The 21649-nt window shown below is 43.6% G+C and overlaps 1 protein-coding gene across 2 annotated transcripts in view; it reads right to left on the bottom strand.

Moving 5' to 3' along the window:
• Positions 1 to 21649, bottom strand: part of LOC309559583 (ceramide kinase-like) — a 69909-nt gene that overhangs the window by 17722 nt on the left and 30538 nt on the right. Inside the window, exons 3-8 of one of the 2 annotated variants that reach the window (XM_082262905.1) lie at positions 18882 to 19004; positions 13118 to 13246; positions 10205 to 10268; positions 5738 to 5883; positions 2381 to 2455; positions 1467 to 1619 (exon numbers count right to left, since the gene is read on the bottom strand). In XM_082262905.1, coding sequence (XP_082119031.1) covers positions 1467 to 1619; positions 2381 to 2455; positions 5738 to 5883; positions 10205 to 10268; positions 13118 to 13246; positions 18882 to 19004 — 690 coding nt within the window. Of the gene's footprint in view, positions 1 to 1466; positions 1620 to 2380; positions 2456 to 5737; positions 5884 to 10204; positions 10269 to 13117; positions 13250 to 18881; positions 19005 to 21649 lie in introns of both variants that reach the window. The other variant, XM_082262904.1, reaches the window with a different exon arrangement.

The following is a 21649-nucleotide window of genomic DNA, read 5'->3' on the forward strand; positions in this document are numbered from 1 at the left end:
GTGCATAATAGGTGTATAAAAAAAAACAATCAAGGTAGAGCAAAGGGGGAAATATGGTTTGCTTTGAATTGCCTGAACCACAGAAGAAATAATTTGAGTGATATGAACTCTATATGGGAACCACATACTGTACAACCTTATTTTGTTATGCGGTGGGTAGCAGATATATTGCCATATCCAACATCATAAGTGTAAATCCACATTGCTCTACACCTAGAATCTTTTCCAGTCTCCCAAAGGTAGTATGTCAGCAGACTAGTATATAGGGATATCCCTGGCCGCAGCGAGCTAAGGAGATCAGGCTTCCTCCTATGAGTTCTCTGTATGCTGCTCCACCATCAAAAAACCACAGACACACGTCTGTTGAAGGAAAAAGCCTTATATTCTTTAGCTTTAAGAGTACTATTATGATTTTAACAGTGTATGTAGCTATGAAAGTCCATAACTTTCTATATAGAACAGAGGCGTAACTAGAACCTTCAGGGCCCCGGTGCAAGAAACCATGAAGGGCCCCCCTGGACCCCTGGCCGGGGGCCCTACCCTTCAAGCCTGGGGCTCTTCCCACTGATCTTTGGACCCTTTAGTCTTGTTGCGGGCCCTTTATCACGGTCCTGCAGCGGGACCCTTTCACAAGTCCTGCAAAGACAGCAGAACACAAGTGAACTGGATAGGAGGAGTGGTGGGGGCAGCATACAGAAGAACCAATCTCCTCCATTTTCCTCCTGCAGCTACAGTAAGGAAAAAGGAGGACAGTGATATCTCTACATGCTGCCCCTCCTATCCAGGTGTACAGGTGCCCCGCAGGCCCCCTGGAGCATGGGGCCCGGTTGCAATTGCAACCCCTGCAACCCCTGTAGTTACGCCCCTGATATACAACATTCTATACTTAATTGCCCACCAATCAAGGTATCGTTAAATGTGATCAGATTGTCAAGGAACAACTTAATTAGAGAGGAAGAACCACTGCAAATTAAGAAAGATTGTGACTTCTCCTACTGGGTCATGGGCCAGCAATTACCCAGAGGCTGCACTCCAAGGGTTTCACAGCTACTACCACTACTTTCAGAATACTAGTCCTGTTTTTTGTACTATTTTACGGCATCCTGCAACTCCAAAAACCTTCTCTCCTAAGAACCGGTTCACACTATGGCGATCCGACTTAGGGGGCGACCTGTGAAGTCGCGTGCAGTGTGACTTCGGCGCGACTTGCACGGACTTCATAAAATGAATGTCTATGCAAGTCGCTCCAGGTCGCCCCGAAGTAGTACAGGACCCTTTTTCTAAGTCGGAGCGACTTGTGTCGCTCCTATTAGAACCGTTCCTGTATTGCACAACGGACCGCGACTTGTCAGGCTGACAAGTCGTACTAGTGTGAACCGGCACTCAGATTGAGTTCAGCAATGAAATTTGAAAAAAAAAAACCTAAAGTGAATGGCACCCAATCTATATAAACCCCCATGTCTCACCTGCTAGGTCATATCTCAGAGGTCCCACCCAGCGCATACTCTCACTCTCCCTCAAAACATCCCCAAAGAAACCATAGCCGGTCAGCGACACTGAATATTTCTTTAGTTGTCCATCGTGGTAGGAAGCACAGACATCCATAGGCTGTGTGTCTCCTGTGAATAAACACAATGTTCATATATATAAGGCTAATAGAATTAAAGAAATGCCTATTTATAGTTAAAGGGGAGCAGAGTTAATCCAGTATACCAACATGGCATTTACCAATAATATCTGACTGGCTGCTGTACGTTACTCAGTTTGCATATTATTGTTACTCTTGGCACTACATTAGCCTCAGTCACACAGGTTTCTTTGTCCAGTGAGCAGATTCCTGCAGCAAGAATCAGCAGATTCATATTTACATAGTTATGCTGGCCATACATTATACGAAAAATCGCTCAAACCCATTTTCGAAAAACGAACACTCAACCGTGAGAGCAAACGATCGTGTCATCATGTAATGACAGATAAATCGTTCAATTGACATAAATGAATCCGTTTTTTGTTCGTTTTGTCACATGTGCCTAGTGCAAACAGTTTGGACGAGAAACACATTAACCTTTCAATTTACCGTTCATTCGGCAGAAAATTTCCAAACTTGTCCTTCTTTCTTTTTTTCGTCTCAAAAACGTCACAACCGATTACCGATTTGTGCCCATTAACTGGCAGAAAAACGAAAGAACTGTCTAAATGACCTAATTTCAGCCAATTTTTTCGTATAGTGTATGACCAGCGCGCGCCCCCTGGAGCCCCTGCACAAAATGACATACAGGTACGTGATTTCGTGCAGAGGAGCCGACTTGCAGTAAAAGTACGTTAGGTGGATGGCAAGTGGTTAATAAATAACCTCTATAACAAACATTTACGTAGTTACCTATAATAATGTGCAAGGCAGATGTCACTGGGTCATTGATCCCCATTGTAGCAAAACACACACAGTCTGTAGAACCTGCAAGAGAAGAAACAGAGAATCAGAGTCGATCTAAAGTAAAGCCATCATGAATTTTCCATAAATTCTCTTTTTTGATTTAGTAATATTAAACCTCTGGAAGTGCACAGCTCTGCTCTCATTGCAGATACATGAATGATGTGTCTTCTTATGCTTTAGTCATGTCTGCACCACTGTATACCTTCCATAAAGACAGGCACCAAGCATGCATAAAATGTCACATGATATGTCACAAATGATATGTCCCATTTATGCTGTAGGTGTGGCATTGCTTGTGCAAACATCTGTATCAACTTATCACATATCAGGAGAGAGAATAAAAACTGTTCCCATAGGAGGAACAAATGAAACGTCAGAAATTATTCAGTTTGTTGTTGGTGGAGGTGAACTGATCAATTCGTGTATGGTGCAAATCTGCCGTACATGTCAAATCATTTTTTTTTTTTTCATATTCTTACATAGTTACATAGTTAGTCTGGTTGAAAAAAGACACAAGTCCATCTAGTTCAACCAATAAAAGGGGAAAATAAATAAATAAAAATGACCATCACCTCTGGAGGGAGTCTAGTTCACATTTTCACAGCTCTTACTGTGAAGAAACCTTTCTGTATTTGGAGATGAAATCTCTTTTCCTCTAGACGTAAAGAGTGCCCCCTTGTCCTCTGTGATGAGCTTAAGTGACTTTTTAGGGACTTTTTAAAATACAAAACGGTGCTTTTTTTGCTTTTTTTTTCCATAGACTTCAATGGAGAAGCTTCAGAAAAGCATGTAATGCCTTTTTATCATGATTTTGCAGCGATTTGCATTTTTTTAAAATCAAATTGGCCCACAAAAAAAAAAGGATACTAAAAATGCAAAAATGCACTACATGCTTTTCTGTAGCTTCTCCATTGAAGTCTATGGAACCAAAAAGCAAAAAAAAGCACCGTTTTGCATTTAAAAAGGTCCTTGTAGTGCGTTTCTGCAAAAAGCACCAAAAAACGCATAGGTGTGAACAGTGGCGGCCAATCAATTGGTGGCGCAGGAGCGCCGCCCCCCCTATCCATGGGTCCGGCCCCCTAATCTACATGCAGGGCGCCGGACGCATAGATTCCAATGGGGTTTTATTTTTAAGTACGTGATTAGAGCCAGAGGCTCTAATAGGCTTCAAAAAAGGGTGGGCTCGGGGCGCAGAGCACTGCGCCCTGAGCCCACCCAGTTGATATGAATATTCACTATTGCCACACTGATTCTCCTCCTGGCCAATCAGGAAGCGGGTCCTTAGACCCGTTTCCCCAATTGGCTTAAAGGAAAGGCCATACTATTGGCCAAGGAGGAGGAGGGAGGAGACGCAGAGGAAGCCCACAGAGGGGACTGAGGGGAAAGCCGCCGCCTGCCTAGGTTGAGTGAGCCGGCGACCGGGTGGGGGGGGGGGTTAGGTGTGGGGGCTGGAGCTGGTGTGGTCGGGGAGGGGTATGGTGTGGTCCGTCTGCCGCCTCCCCCCGGTCCATGGAGCACCAGCTGCCACTGGGTGTGAATCAGGCCTGAATGGAGGCATTTAGAAACAAGCAACCCCAATCATCACTGTACCAGCAGTAAAATCGCAGCAGCTGAGCTGGAAGATCAAAGCCAAGAGTGGAATAATGCAAGGAACATTTTTTAGCAATCCTCCAGACATATTCTACCAAGAATTAAAGAGGAAGTAGACTTCCGTTTTTTTTTTTTTCTTTTTTTCTTCCCTGCAAAGTAAATGCATAATGTGCTAGTATACATCACATACTAGCACATTATGTGACACTTACCTCCAAACGAAGCCCTCGTCATCCCCGCTGGAGGCCGCATCCATCTTCAGCCATCTTCCTTCCTGCGGACTCTGGCTATGCTACTGGCTGAAAGCCGCATGACGTCACTCCCGCACACGCGCGCGGGAGCAGCCGATCGTGGCATAGGGCTCTGAAGAAATGGCACGGGCGGTCATTTCTTCAGAGCGCATGCGCAGATGACGTCATCGGCTGCATGAAATGTAAATATCTCCTAAACGGTGCAAGATTAGGAGATATTTACAGCACCTATAGGCTTACCTATAGGTAGAAGTTATAAAGGTGGGCTTACAACCACTTTAACCGCTTGCCGACTGCTCACAGTATATTTACTGCGGCAGTCAGCCCCTCACAGGTAGAGCAACGTAGGTCTACGCCGCTAGCCTGTGAGGCTCTGGGGAGCGAGCGCGCGCCGCCGGAGGCGCGCTTCCGCTCCCGCGCGGTCACGGACCCCCCCGCGCTTGTGACCGGCGGACCCGATGTCCGCCGGTCACTCGGCAATCGTCGGTGGAGAGGGAGAAAGGCAGGCGGCTAGTGTAAACAAGCCGCCTGTCATTCTCCCCGGTGTAGAAACAATGATCATACGGTTCTACTATGTAGGACCATTGTTCCTACAGCTCAAGGCACAGCCAATCACAGTTAGAATCACGCCCCTAGGGACACACACAGCCCCTCCCTCTCAAATAAAGTTAACCCCTTCACTGCCAGTGTATTTTTACAGTAACAGTGCATATGTATAGCATTGATTACTGTAGAAATGTCACTGGTAACCCCAAAAGTGTCAAAAATGTCAGTCAAGGGTCCGATCTGTCCGCCGCAATGTCGCAGTACCGCAAAAAAAATCGCAGATCGCCGCCATTACGCGTTAAAAAAAAACAACAAAAATGACAAAAATCTTTCCCTTTGTTAGTAAACGCGATAACTTTTGCGCAAACCAATCAAAATACGCTTTTTGCGATTTTTTTTTACCAAACATAGGTAGCATAAAACAAATTGGCCGAAAATGTTAAAAAATTTAGATTTTTACATTTTTTTGGGGGGAATTTCATATAAAAAAATGTGAAAAATATTGTTATTTTTGCAAAATTGTCGCTCTTTTTTTGTTTATAGCGCATGATCAAAAAATCGCACAGGTGATCAAATACCACCAAAAGAAAGCTCTGTTTGTGGGAAAAAAAGGACGTCAAATTCGTTTAGGTACAGCATCGCACGACCGCGCAATTGTCCGTTAAAGTCACGTAGTGCCGAATCGCAAAATACCCCCTGGTCAGGAAGGGGGGTAAAATCTTCTGGGGCTTAAGTGGTTAAGAGATAACTAAGCTGGACACAGCACATGGCAAAAAAATAAAAATTTTCCCCCAGGAATTCTGCTTAAAACTAGTATTCACAAATGATAGAAAAATGAAAAGACTGAATATTCTTTAGTATTACTCATGTTTAACTCTTGACATATTGCTCCTTCCTTCAGAGTGGCTATTCCTACCTGCAGGTATTATTCCAATGCGCAGGGTACATGGTGTCAGTTTGGCGTCCTCCTTGTCCTCACAAATGCCGCTGTCAGTCTGGGTACGTCTTACCAGACCATGAAGCAATTCACTAAACATCCCATCGCCACCAACACACACAACCCTGCAAACATAAAGCATGAAAACTCACTATTAGTACCATCCACATGTATACTAAATGATGTGCCCACATTTGGCCATATCCAAGGGATTTAAAAACTGCTACAAGGATGTGAAGCCAAGCCACCTCTAGGTAAACGTGCCTAATACCTGTAGCAGTTTTTTTTTTACAGTTACTGAGAATCACTGGGTAGACCTCACACATGTGGTACATGCAAAGCTACCCAAGAATATCTCTGAATAGATATTTAGTGTACAGTGGGAAATATTTCTAAAAGCAAGAACAAGGTGTCAGAGGACTACATCAATATTAAGGGCCCATTCCCTCTTTGCTATTGAGGTGTGTTGTGGTAATGGCTGTTAGCATGGTGCAGTGCCATTCGTTTTGAATGTCACCCCAATGAAGACAACGCAGCTCCAATGCATATACACTATATTGTCAAAAGTATTGGGATGCCTGCCTTTAAATGCACATGAACTTTAAAGAGGAAGTAAACTCTTCCTTTTTTTTTTAGTTTTCTTCTTCCCTGCAAAGTAAATGCATAATGTGCTAGTATGCATCGCATACTAGCACATTATGTGACACTTACCTCCAAACGAAACCCACGTCGTCCCCACTGGCGGCCGCATCCATCTTCAGCCATCTTCCTTCCTGGTCTGTGGACTCCGTCTATGCTACTGGCTGGGAGCCGCATGACGTCACTCCCAGGCATGCACGCGGGAGCCGCCGGTCACGGCACAGGGGGCTCTGAAGAAACAGCAGGGGGCGGCCGTTTCTTCGGAGCGCATGCGCCGATGACGTCATCAGCTGCATGAAATGTAGGTGCATGTTTAGGAGATATTTACAGTACCTATAGGTAAGCCTTATTATAGGCTTACCTATAGGTAAAAGTTATAAGAGAGGGTTTACAACCACTTTAATGGCATCCCAGTCTTAAGCCCCGTACACACGCAACGATTATCGGCCGACCGATCGGCCGTCTTTTGTTGGTTTTGTTGGTTGGAATGTGCCTAGACTGCACACTAATTTTCTCGGCCAACAAAAATTTCCTTCAGAAGTGATGTCATGTGTTGGTTTGTTTTCTTTGTGTTTTTTCTTCTCTGAGCATGCCCAGACTTGCTCATCAGATTTTTCCCTGTCGAAATCTGTACTGACTGCACGAAAATCGGCCGTTATGTTGACGGCCAACAAAAATTTTATAGCCTGCACACCAGATTTTTTTCGGCCGAAAAGTCGGAGTCGGTTGTAGAAAGCATCATACTAACAAGCCGAAAATCGGCAGATCAGACGTTTGCCGAAAATTCCCTGCCAATTTTCGACGCGTGTGTACGAGGCTTTAGTCTGTAGGGTTTAATATTGAGTTGGCCCATCCTTTGCACCTAACAGCTTCAACTCTTCTAGGAAGGCTGTCCACAAGGTTTAGGAGTGTGTCTGTGGAAATGTTTGACCATTCTTCCAGAAGTGTATTTGTGAGGTCAGGCACTGATGTTGGACGAGGTCTGGCTCACAGTCTCCACTCTAATTCATCCCAAAGGTGTTCTGTGGGGTTAAGGCCAGTCAAGTTCCTCCATACCAAACTCACTCATCCATGTCTTTATGAACTTTGCTTTGCGCACTGGTCCAAATCATTTGGTGGAGGAGAAATTATGGTGTGGGGCTGTTTTTTAGGGGTTGGGCTTGGCCCCTTAGCTCCAGTGAAAAGAACTCCTAAGGCCTCAGCATACCAAGACATTTTGGACCATTTTAAGTTCTCAGCTTTGTGGGAACAGTTTGGGAATTGCCCCTTCCTGTTCCAGCAAGGTTCATAAAGACATGGTGAGCGAGTTTGAGGTGGAGGAACTTGACTGCCCTGCAGAGTCTTGACCTCAACCTGATAGAACACCTTCGAAGACTGCGAGCCAGACCTCGTCCAACATCAGTGTCTGACCTCAAAAATGCGCTTCTGGAGGAATGGTCAAACATTCCCACAGACACACTCCTAAATCTTGTGGACAGCCTTCCCAGAAGATTTGAAGCTGTTATAGCTGCGAAGGGTGGGCCAACTCAATACTGAACCCTACGGACTAAGACTAGGATGCCATTGAAGTTCATATGCGTGTAAAGGCAGGTGTCCCAATACTTTTGACAATATAGTGTATGTTGCACTGGAACCAGAACATGTGAATGGACCTTTAATGTTTCAATTTGTTTCTAATCTTTTAAATACAGAAAGTTAAAAGTTATTATATATTCCAATTTTCCTAATTATATACGGTAATACAGCTTGCCTAACAATTGACTTGTGCAACTCTTGGGCTTGGTCTTGCTCAGTCGAGTCTTGGATTAATTCACTGACAGGTGACATAGGTTCATTCTTAAAGGAAACCTGTTATGAGGGAAACCTGGACTTACCCTTTCTGAAAATGCTAGTGGTCTGGCTGTCATCCTGACTCTCTGTAGTTTACATAGGTTGGGCCACCCAACTTGAACAAGCATGCAGATTAGGTCAGGGGATTTACAATTAAATAAAATTTCAGCAATGGCAGCTCCTATATTTTTCTCATGACAAGTTTACTTTGAAGGCCCGCTGTATTTTGGTAGTGTGCATTTTACAATGCGTTACTGCAAACCAGATTAATACACAGAACTAAACGCAGTGGCCCCCATTTTAAATGGCACCCCAATACACATATCCAGTGTACCACTATGCCATCAAAGGGTCTCCATAGATTTTAACCGCTTAGCTGTGGCAGGGCAGCTGCTCTGTGCCAGATCACATACCTACATTAGTACGTGATCTGACACTTCTGGGTCTGGGGTGGCGTGTGCGCGCCGCCAGCAACCTGATCCCACTGTAAATGAACACAGTGGGAGCCAATCAGCGGATGGGATGTCCACTGGGACCCCCCGATCGTTCAGGAGAAAGGCAGAATGGCAGTCTGCCTATGTAAACAAGGTAGACCGCCATTCTGTGAAAGAGGAATGTGCCTCTCCTGTGTTCCTGCTAAGCAGGAACATGGATCTTTACATTCCCCCAGTCAGAGCACCCCCCCCACACAGTTAGTAATCACTCCCAGGGAACACAGCTAAGCCTTTGATCATCCCTGATGTCAACTCCTTCCCTGCCAGTGTCATTAGTACAGTAACAGTGCATATTTTTTTGCACTGATCACTGTATTGGTGTCACTGGTCCCCAAAAAGTGTTAAAAGTGTCAGTTAGGTCTGCCGCATTATCGCACTCCCTCTATAAGGCCCCGTTCGCTACTTCCCGGGGCGACCTCACAGGTTGCGGTGCCCTGCTCGCACCGCGACCTCGGAGCAGCCGGCATGGACTTCATAACATTAAAGTCAATGCAGGTCACTCCAGGTCGCCCCAAAGAAGCTCCGGACCCTTTTTCTTGTGTCGACTTGTGTCGCTCCTATTAGAACGGGTCCACAGCTTCTCTATGCCAGGCGACCTGTCAGGCGACCAGTGTGAACGGGGGCTAAGTTGTTGATCGCTACCAATACTATTAAAAAAATAAATAAATAAATAAAAATGCCCCATAGTTTGTAGCTGCTATACCTTTTGTGCAAACGAATCAATATACACATATTGGGATTTTTTTTAACCAAAAATATGTAGCAGAATACATATTGGCCTAAATTGATGAAGAAATTAGATTTTTTACGTTTTTTTTATTGGGAATGTTTTATAGCAAAAAGTAAAAAATATATATATTTTTTTCAAAATTGTCGGCCTTTTTTTTTTACGGAGCGCAAAAAATAAAAACCACAGAAGTGATTAAATGCCACCAAAAGAAAGCTCTATTTTTGGGGAAAAAAGAACATACATTTTAGTTGGGTACAGTGTCACATGACCGTGAAATTGTCAGTTAAAGTAACGCAGTTGGGTACAGTGTCGCATGACCATGCAATTGCCAGTTAAAGTAATGCAGTTGAGTACAGTGTCGCATGACTGCAATTGTCAGTTAAAGTAACGCAGTTGAGTACAGTGTCGCATGACTGCAATTGTCAGTTAAAGTAACGCAGTTGAGTACAGTGTCGCATGACTGCAATTGTCAGTTAAAGTAACGCAGTTGAGTACAGTGTCGCATAACCGTGCAATTGTCAGTTAAAGTAACGCAGTGCCGAATCACAAAAAATGGACTGCAGTATCATCCATGTTAGAAGCCTCCCACCACACAAGCCAGAGGCAAAGTATCTCCTTAGGGGCGGATCCTGGATCGGATTTCTCACCAACCAGGAGACAGAGAGTGACATCATGGGATTTCACTTGCCAAACATTACACTAGACATGTATTTTAGAGTTATGTTTGCCTTTAATTCAGTGAATTTTATTTACCCATCGTATTTCTGGAGATCAGAGTCCAATAAATGATCCCTGGCATGGTTAGCTCTGGTAGTTTCTGAAAGAAAAAAAGATAGGAAAGTCATTTATGACTCATTTAGCTGTAAAATAGCACAAATTCATTAGGATTTCAGAAAAAGGAGCGGCAACACTTTATGTAAAAGAAACTTTTTATGATGTCCTTATTTCTCTTTCAGAAAATGAGGTTTGAATTTTTGAACCTGTGTGTGTCCTAAGTGTCATTTCTTTACAATTTTGAATTAGGAAAAATAAAGTTCAGCTACTATGTTATAGCAATTAATTTTCTAGTGTTTACCTATGGTCTAGTTCTAGTGTTTACCTATGGTCATTTCTTATGTGATTGAAAATGCTTGAATTTCTATTTCATTTTTATTGTATTGGATACAAATATAGTGGAACAGGGCTCGACAAACCCCGGGCGCCAGGTCGAATTGGCGACTAGAATTAGAGACCTGGCACCTGGGGTGCCCTGCAAGAGGTGTCCTGTCCCTTTTGCGCCCCCCACCTCCTCCCCAAAAGTACGGACTACCGCGCCGTCCGAAAATTGAGACCCTTCTTCTGTGAGATAAGAGAGGCTTCCAACGGGGAATTGGCGCCCTCTTGTGGTGGCCGGGAGTTTCACAAGCAGTCACTAATGACTGTTTCCACTGCCTGTTCTCATTGCCTGCCCATCTCCTTCCCAAGAGGAGATGAGAGGGAAGTTTTTGCAGGCTTCATCTCCCTGTCCACTTACCTTTGCTTAAACAGTCTGTTTCCATCCGATTGCCCTATAGAGGAGAGCAGGGTTCTAGTCGTCTTTATGTGTAAATTTAGTATCCGTTTTTTTTTTAAATAAAGCTCGGTTGTTAGTTTAAAAAAAAAACTGGCTCCTAACTTTTTTAGCTGGCTCCTAGATTTCAGGCAAATTTGTCAAGCCCTGTGGAAGAAAAACTGCTGGAGGGAGCTCGTACCTGTATCTGACTAATCCAAATTAAATTCTCTTTGTAGTTACTAAAATACCATTTCAACTGCACAGGGGGTGCTTTTGTAAAAGCTAAGCTACAAGCAGTAAAAATCTAAAAACTAATGGGGTTATATATTTATTATTAAACCTAATAAATGTATTGTACTTGAATTTGACTTGGTATCAATCTACTGCAAACCCCCTTACAGCTAAGCTCACACTGGGAAAGGGAGGGGCAGGACTGGGAGCAGCTGTGCCGACAAGGAATACGATGATAGGAGGAGATGGAGCAGAGGGATGATCTCATGAGTTTGCTGCTCTTTCACTGCCCAATCAGCAGGCTGGGGTGAAGAGACGACATCACCATATCCCTTCTACAGTCTGTAACTGTAACAGGGAAAGTGCTGTCATCTGCATGGCTGTGCAACCTTCTCAGGATTGGATGAAAAGAAATACAAATCCTTTGGCAAAAAAACAGCTCCCATAAGTCTAGTTCATCTGTGTATTTAGGTTTTTGCCTGGAGTTCCACTTTAACCACTTGCCAAAGAGCTGCCGCACATATACTGCGACAGGTCGGCTCTATTGCACGAAACGACGTACCTGGTTTCGTGCAATAGCCAGTAGGGGGCGTGCACGCATGCTGATTGGCCAGAGGGGGAGCCAATCAGTGGGTCCAGCCGACGCGATGTCTGTCGGCCACCTGCGATCGCTCCCCAAAGAGACAGAACAGCGGTTTGTAAACAAGGCAGACTGCCGTTCTGTCACAGATGAACACAGGGATCCTGTGTTTCTGCTATTCAGGAACACAGATCTCTATGTTAATCTAGTGAGTCCACCCCCCACACAGTTAGAAAGCACTCCCTAGGGACACACCTAACCCTTTGATTCCCCCTCCCTGCCAGTGTCATTACACAGTAACAGAGTAACAGTGCATATTTTTAGCACTGATTACTGTAGTAAGGTCACTAGTGCCATTAAATAATGTCAGTTATGTGTCCAATCTGTCTGCCGCAATTTAGCAGTCCCACTAAAAATCGCTTATCGCCGTCATTACTAGTAAAGAAATAAACAAAAATGACATAAATCTTTCCCGTAGTTAGTAGATGCGATAACCAATCAAACCAATCAAAATACGCTTATTGAGATTTTGTTACCAAAAATATGTGGCAGAATACATATTATCCCAAAATAATGTAAAAATTTAAATTTTCTAATTATTATTTTTTGGCTGTGTTTTATAGCAGAAAGTAATATATATATATATATTTTTTTTTTTTTCAGAATTGTTGTTCTTTTTTTGTTTATAGCGCAAAAAATAAAAACCGCGGAAGTGATCAAATAAATACCATCAAAAGAAAGCTCTATTTGTGGGGAAAAAAGGACATCAATTTTATTTGGGTACAGCGTCGCACGACTGCGCAGTTGTCCGTTAAAGTAACGCAGTGCCGAATCAGAAAAAAATGGCCTGGTCATTAAGGCTGCATTCACATGTCAGCTTATAATCGCGGGCAGAACCGCCGCGGTTCCGCCCGCGATTCGGAGATTTATTGCAAATCGCGGGACGCCTAGCGTTGCCCGTTGATTTGCAATAGCCCCCCAAACGCCGAGCGATGTTGCCGCGATTTACGCCCGCCGAATCGCGGCAACATCGCGCAAACAAAATCGCGGCAACATCGCTCGGCGATTGGGGGGCTATTGCAAATCAACGGGCAACGCTAGGCGTCCCGCGATTTGCAATAAATCTCCGAATCGCGGGCGGAACCGCGGCGGTTCTGCCCGCGATTATAAGCTGACATGTGAATGCAGCCTAAGGGGGCTGCCTTGTGTACAGTTAATTACAAATTATAAATAAGCTATTCTTTGAAATATTACTATATCACGAAAATATTATTTTAATCAAGCTATTATTTTTAATCCATGTAAATGAAGAGAAGAAACCTACCAATCACATCAGTCTCAATCCCAGCCAGCTGGAAGAGATGGCTTATTTCCGTGTAGTAAATTTTCGATGCTTTGCCGCGCCCTCCATAGGGGTTAATGAATACAAGCAGTTTTCTTGGCCTGGTGTTACCTGCTGTAGAAATAAATAATCAGCGCATTTAAACATATTACAGCGAGATTACACGGTCAACAACCTCTGCAAGCAAAATTAATGTTCTGCTTAACCAATTTTTAGGTTCCAAGTATCTCAAAATTAGTAATTGACGGATATCGGTTTTTTGTTGCCGACACTGATATTTTGGCCAATGCATATTAGTATCGGCCGATATTTTTGTACATTTAAAAACATTTTTTTTTTTTTTTTTGACAAGAACTTTTGTGGAGGGATCCCAAATCCCTCCTCTGCACTTAAAAGCATTCAAAACGCTAAGTTTGGCTGTTTTGAATGCTGTCATTTTTTTTAATTTGGCGCCAGTACCCGGAAGTGAGGTCATGACATCACTTCCGGGTTTTTGCATAGAGAACCGATCAGAGCCGAATGCGGCTTTGATCGGGTCTTCGGCGGCTGTGCTGGTAGGATGCCCGGGTCTCCCACCCCACCGGGAGACCCGGGCATCCTACCAGCACAGTCGCCGAAGACCCGATCAAAGCCGCATTCGGAAGGCCCCTCCCGCTCCTTATAATGACAGCCGAGTGGACTCCGCTTTGCTCAGCGGGGGATCGATCGGCTGATCCCCGCTGAGCAGGTGGATGACAGCTCCGTCTCTGCTCTGTGTGCTGAGACAGAGCTGTCAGAGCCCTGCTCTCCTCTATGGGAGATCAGATGAAAACAGACTGCCTGTCCGTTTTCATCCGATCCCATCCGATCCGATCCTCCAGACGGATGGAAAATAGGGTTACCATCCATCTAGATTTCCCAGACAGGATCAGATTGGATAGCAACTGGTATCAGTGGACATGTCACCCCTGACATCCGCTGCCCTATAGGGGTGAATGGGTACGTCCAATCAGCTCTGCCTGAAAAACTGACAGGCGGACCTGATCGGAAAGCCCATGTGAAAGAGACCTAACTCTCTCTGGAATCTGACAAATTTGATACCTCCAAGGAAGGGGAGAGCCACTGCTTTGAAATTCAACGGTATGTGTAAGCTATTGAGCTCTGTAAACAACACTATTTTCAACAGAGGAGCAAAGCAGAATCTGAAAAACCATGAGAGCTCCACTTCTTGGTTGAATATAAAAATACAAATATGAAAATGCAATAGTAGAATTAAATCAAATCAAATTTAGAGTATATCTGAAATTATGCATTAATATTTTTTGTTTCTTTCTGAAGGTGTTTATATAGTTTGGGCATTAAATGCCCCAGTATACCTTTATGATGCTTAACTGTGAGTCTGCTATTACTTGTATTAATTTGTATTTGTATTGTGTTATTATATATTATGGTAGAGAGTACAAAGAAATGTATAGAGTGACTAACATTTCTATAAAAGCTTGGCTTTAGTCTGACGTCAGAAGTAATCCGATTCAAAATTATGCTGGAAAATTCGTTGTAAAATTAAAATTAGAATCTGATTGGTCATCACAGAGAACAACAATTCCTATAACAGACATTAAAGGCGAATGAGGAGCAATGTGTTTACAATACAGACACATGTCAAATAATGACTCAGGGACAGAGATGAATAAGACTCAATGAATAAAAAAATAGTGAGATCCTTTCTAATGAGTAAGCTCGTCTTCTAATAATGGAGTTCACAGCATTTAAGCCATATTTCCATACATAAGCTGCCCAGGAAATTAGTCTGTAAGTAGATGAGTGAGTTTTATAGGCGAGCCATCGTCACACCTACAACAATGTGCGAATTTCTCCCCGTCATGAATCAGCTGGATTAGGATGTCGAAGAAAACAGTAGGCCAAAGTGTAAAGCTGGCCATAGATGGCTCACAAAATTATCTGATTCCTGCCAAATCAGCCAAAATTCAAGCCCTGGGTGGCCTTGAAGGATATTCTGGCCCATCAAAAGTCGATTTAAAAAAAACGACTGAGTCTGGTGGAAAAAATTGGCCAAATAGTGATTGCATCCTATCCAGTGAAGATTCCTTGCATGGAAGGAAGAATCAATAGATTTCTCTTATTTACTGGCTGAATAGAGGAAATTTGAGCTGTTTATGGCTAGTTTTAAATCAGTGGTAGCTGGTGCTCCATGGGTCAGGGGGGGCGGCAGATGGACCACACCATACCCCCCCACCACACCAGCTCCAGCCTGCACTGTCCCCCGGTCACCGGTCACCCCACCAGCTCCAGCCCGCACTGTCCCTCACCAGCTCCAGCCCGCACTGTCCCCCCCCGGTCGCCAGACCCCTAAAAGCTCCAGCCCGCACAGTCCCTCCCCAGTCGCCGGTCCCCCACCAGCTCCAGCCCGCACTGCCCCCCACCAGCTCCAGCCCGCACTGCCCCCCACCAGCTCCAGCATGCACTGCCCCGGTCACCGTCTCACTCACCCTGGGCAGGCAGCGGCGGCGGCTTCCCCCTCAGTCTCCTCCCTCCTCCTCCACTCCTTGGCCAATCAATACCATGGCTTTTCCTTTCGGCCAATCGGGAAACGGGTCTCAGGACCCGCTTCCTGATTGGCCAGAAGGAGAATCAGTGTGGCAATAGCGAATAATCATTCGCTATTGTCACACAACTGGGTGCGCCCTGAGCCCACCCTTTTTTGAAACCTATTAGAGCCTCTGGCTCTAATCACGTGCTTAAAAAAACAAAACCCTATTGGAATCCATGCGTCCGGCACCTTGCATGAATAATTAGGGGGCCGGACGCATGGATGGGGGGGCGGCGCCCCTGTGCCCCAATGGATTGGCCGCCACTGTTGTAAATGACCATTTAGTATCAGAGAGCACAGGAACTTCTCTTTTCTTCACTATAGGCAAAACTAAAAAATGTTTGGCTGGAGTTCCATTTCAACTCACTACTAAGGCCCCTTTCACACTTGTGTGACTTGTCCTGCAAATTGGGACAGCAAAGTCGCACGACAACTTGTAATCCTTGTTTTCCCAAGAGTACCATTCATATCTGTGTGACTTCAAGTCGCAACAACTACAAAGTAGTCCCTGCACTACTTTGGTCCGACTTTGATGTGTTTTGAGGTCCAAAGACCTCAAGATTACACAGGCATTGCTTCAAGTCCAGTCAAAATCACAGCAAAAAAGTGCAGTAAAATCGCAGCAAAATCGCACGACTTTTAGGTCACACAAATGTGAAAGGGGCCTAGGGCTCTTTTTTAAACTAATAAAACTGGAAAAAATGCTGGTAATAGCTGTAGTAGCGTTTAAGTAGTGTTTAGGAGTGTTAGCATTTTATTATTATTTTTGCAGTTCCTTTAAAAAAAGAGGGGGGAAAAAAAGCTAAAGAAAACGCTATAAGTAGCGTTTAGGAGCGTTTAGTAGCGTTTATGCCGGAAAAACGATCCAAAAAAACTCTACAAAAACTATTTTTTTTGCTCCTAGAAGCTCAAAAAAAGCTAATAGCGTAAAGTAGTGTGAATGGACACATAGGATAAAGTTGGATACACACTATACCACTTTCTTTAGATTTTTTCCTTTAGATTTACCAAAACAATATATGAGGACAAACCTGAACCCTTTCAATTTGTATGCAATCAGTCAGGCCCGTGCACTACATAGTTGAAGGTAAAGCCCCGTACATTTTCAGCCAACGTCCGATCGGCCGATTGTCGGCTTGTTAGTATGATGCTTCCGACAACCGACTGCGACTTTTCAGCCCAACAAAATCTGGTGTGCATGCTATAAAATTTTTGTTGGCCGTCAACAGAACGGCCGATTGTTCGTCAGTCAGTACAGATTTCGGCCGACAAAAATCTGATGAGCAAGACCGGGCATGCTCAGAGAAGAAAAAACACACGGAAAGTAAACCATCACGTGACATCGCTTCTGAAGTTGGTTGTTGTTGGCCGAAAAAATTTGTGTGCAGTCTAGAGCACATTTCAACCAACACAACAACACTGGATAAAAGTCGGCTGATCGGTCGGCCAACAATCGGTGCGTGTGTACGAGGCTTAAATCTAAAGAAAATCTAACAACAAAAGTTGTATAGTGTGTATCCAGCTTAAATCTAAAGGAAAAAATCTAAAGAAAGTTGTATAGTTTGTATCCAGCTTTTAGCTGGATTCTCCTACATCTGCTAACAAAGGGATTTTAACCTTTGCTGCAATGCATATTCATTACTGTAAACACAGCCTGGCGGCAATAAAGTAACATTACAAAGATTCAATTGGGTCAAATGTCTGTATTTACTCATTTGTTAGTTTGGGTATAGTAGTTGAGGTGCAGATTGGACACCCAAATAGTTTCTTCTCTTGTCAATGGATAAAACCTAATAAACAGATTTTTGGAAAAAAGGATTCAACTGGGCTTTAGGCGTTAATGATTAATTTTCGTACTTTGGTTTAAGTATTAGAGGGTTGTTTGTGAAACTTAGCCCTCAAACTAAACCTCAGATTTAAGCCTCTTAATCTAATTAATCCAATAAACTAATTTTTAACCTGGTCTATCAGGTCAAGCTTACCTTTTGTAGCTTAGGTTTTAGCACAGATCTGTGGTGGCAGTTGGTGGCAATTTGTTGTGGTGCAGAAATATTGAAACAGCTCCTAAAACTGTGTCTTTGAAAAGAGTTTAGGTCTACTTTTATTTCTTTACAAGCTCCAAAAAAACCTTAAAAAAGGACGTCCTTAAGGTGTTGATGTTCTAACGTAGCCCAGAAAATCAGAACCATCACCCTAAAGTGGAAGTTCACCTATAAATATTAAAACAGCCATATAGCACATGCACATTGATAAATGCAAGGCGCCATGTTTGACTTCTGTCCAGGCTCTGGTTGTCCAACAATCAGCACTGGAAGTTGACAGCCATGTATGGTTTTGCTCACCCTCCCATGGTATCTAATTTCAAACCCCAACTGGGAAACGCTTCCTCTATGCCCTGTAGACAGCATGAGGGAGGCTGAGCAACACTATGAGTTGCACGGTGTCTCTCATAAATGAACAGTAGGTTTCAGTGCTGTTTGCTGGACAACCAGAGCATTGACAAAAGTCAAACATGGTGCTCTTCGTTTATTGCTGTTTATTGTGCATAGAGGAATTCTAGAATGAGCTTCCACTTTAATCCCTTGCTTGCCACCAACTTTAAGTGGGTGGTAATGTCAGAAAGCAAAGGTGGATTTCCAATCATGTGATCCCTGTGATGGCCAGCCCATCCCGCTGGCTCCCATTCAAAACCAGAGCATTGACAGAAGTCAAACATGGTGCTCTTCATTTATTGCTGTTTATTGTGCATAGAGGAATTCTAGAGTGAACTTCAATTTTAATCCCTTGCCACCAACTTTAAGTGGGTGGTAATGTCAGAAAGCAAAGGCGGATTTCCAATCATGTGATCCCTGTGATGGCCAGCCTATCCTGCTGGCTCCCATTCAAAATAATGACTGGGAGCTGCCCATGACAAACCTGTCAGTGTGCTGGGAGCACAGTGAATGCACTCTAAGCACAGAATCTCTGAGCCTCGTGGATGGATGTGTAGTGGATGGGCGTTAAGGCCCACTCGCCCTGCTGCTACATATGTGTATCGATCCTGGGAAGAGGTTAACTACTGAAAACACTACTACTTTTAGTTTCTTTAACACATCATGTAAACTCAGTTTCTAAAGCCAATAAACATATTATTACCACGAGAGAGGTTTTACGTACCTGTCTGTTGTATTTTCTCCTGAATACGTTGTACCCAGCCATGAGCCACCTGTGCATCTGGAGCTGTGAACATCACCGTTTGCAGAGACCATCGCTTACAGGACCTCCGCAACACGTAATACACTGTAATGAGACACATCGACAGAATGAGTTCCCTTTCAGAAAATATTCATATTGACTCAGCTCTTATGGACACCATGGCATTAGATCATGTGATTTAGAACCAAAGCAGCACAGGATAATGGCCAACAGAAAGATTATTGCAAATTCTAATGAATCCACCCTCAACGATACCTTCAACAGTGCGTTATACGCTACACAACACAAACTCACCAAAGGCTATGCTTGCATGTCTTTTGACGGCCAATGTACAGAGCCAAAATGAGTAAATAAGCCAAAAGTTTAGGATAACTTTAAACAATTAGAGAGGGTGAGTAAGGGATTTGGAATAAGATTACTCAACCATCTGCTAGAGCAAAATGATTCTGCGATGTTCTGATTCCTGGGTCATGTGGCCAACAATTAGGCTGTGTGCTCTAAACTCTGGACACAAATGTTAACGGCGTCTTTACTCATATTGACTGAAGACTCTACTGTATTAGTCATATTGACTGTAGACTCTACTGTATTAGCTCTTACGGCCAACGCGGCATTAGATCTAGAACCAAAGCAGCACTGGATAATGGCAAATGTAGAAGAAATGGCTACACTCCAGGTGTGATCAAAATCCAGATTTATTAGCTGAACATCCCAATGTGACAAATGTGGCAAGGTAGACGCGTTTCACACACTAGTATGTGTGCTTAATCATTACGACAATAATAGATAATGGATAATGGCAGACAGATAGGTTTAGGAAAATTCTAATCAATCCACCCTCAGCAATACCTCCAAAATTAGGCTGTACTGCAAACAACATCAAGGCCCCCCAAGCCTACGCTTGGGTGCATTTTGATGGCTAAAATGGATAAATAAGTCAAAAGCCTAAATATATAAAGAATAAAAAAACTGAGTCAAGGTTTACAACGTGTTGGACACCTGCAGCAATATTGAGCAATTCCCATAGAATAAAGAGTTTTTCTTATAATGTAATCTTTTGACGCTGTCTACCTATCATTAAACTGGCATATCAGCTGATTGCATACCGTTATTAAATAAAGATCAAAAAATCAAAAGTCAGTTGCTGATTTCTTTATTTCCTGCTGCACACAAGAACTGATGTAAAGAATTGTACGTTGATTACTTTATTCTTACGAATTCTATTGCAGTTCCATAGAAAATCTACTAACAATGTGACTAACAATCTTTAACTATTGTCTCATCAAACAGCACTTTAAAAGTTGATTGATTTTATAATTATCTGCCAACATACTGCTAGTATGCTTCCCACAGAGATAAGTCATTTCTGTTTGGCGTTGTCTCAAGGCGTTGAGGCAGCAATATACGTAAGACCACGTCCGCATGTAGACTTTGACCTGCTTGAGCTAAAAATAGCAGCATGATTGCCTGTAAAGTCAAAGAAAAGATTGCAAAGGCTGGTATTTATAGCTATATAGGTACAATATAGGTAATTGTATAACATAAACCGGCTCTAGTATATTCTACAAACTATATAACAGCCATAGACAATATGCAATCTCACAATTAAAGAATTACAAGTTCTGGTAAGCCTGCAACTGTGTGCTAAATATGAAGTTTAATTGGGCTGTAACCTGTGGTCTTAAAGCAAATGTTTTCAATCTGGTGGTGCCATTGCACTGGATGGAAAGGGGGAGGGGTGACTGCAGATACTGTAGATCAGGCATGTCCAACCTGCGGCCCGGGGTTGCATGCGGCCCGGAACCGCAGGCAATGCGGCCCACTGCCCCCTGACAATTTTTTTTTTTTTTGCTGGGGAGGAAGGAAGTCGAGTTGGGGGCACGGCCACAGAAGCTGCCTCGGAGGGGATCTAGTTGTGTTAAATTAGTGCTGGGGGGCTGGGGGGGCGCGGCAGCATGGGAGGGCACGGCGGCGTTTTATTACTTATATACCTTAACTATAGTATATATTTTATATGCGGCCCAAGAAACTTTCTCTACACTCAATGTGGCCCAGAGAAGCCAAAAGGTTGGACACCTATGCTGTAGATCCTGCTATGGTTAATATGGCCAAGTAGAAAAGATCACTATGGCAATACATTCAGCACCCTATAGTTATCTGATAGGGCAATGATCGTGTGTCATCTGCAAAAGTGCAGCACAAAAGAGAAAAAAGGAGACTAAATGTGTCTATAGTAGTAGATTCAGGAAACCAGACCACAAGGGGATGCAGGAAAATTAAGCAGTTTATTGGGAGTAAACAACAATAAATGCACAACAAGAGTGAGGAAGTGAGAGCAAGTCCAGAAGCAGGTAGTCATCCAAACTTGGGTCGACTCCAGGAAGCGGGTAGTCTGCTGATGCCAAGACGTCTGCCAAGCCAGGTCATTTACGGGGGAACACAGAGAACAGAAGACTGCTAGCAGAGATGCACCTTGGAGCACAAACACAAGAGCAAGGACTGCAACCCATCAGGTGATAGATAAAGTCAGGTGTGCAGCATCATCACTGTGTGACACCTAGGTGGCAGGCAAGTGATGATGCAATCAGAATTTGTAAGAGGCAGCAGTCTGCACATGTCCAAGATGGCTCCCAACAGGAGGACAAGGTAAGACCTTGACATTAGCCCATGCTCTATATGAATATGTTGCTCATATTAGCCATTAAAACTGGTCATCTGGCCATTGGGAT

Source organism: Pelophylax lessonae (assembly GCF_965119305.1).
Source record: "Pelophylax lessonae genome assembly, chromosome: 7".
Taxonomy (NCBI): domain Eukaryota; kingdom Metazoa; phylum Chordata; class Amphibia; order Anura; family Ranidae; genus Pelophylax; species Pelophylax lessonae.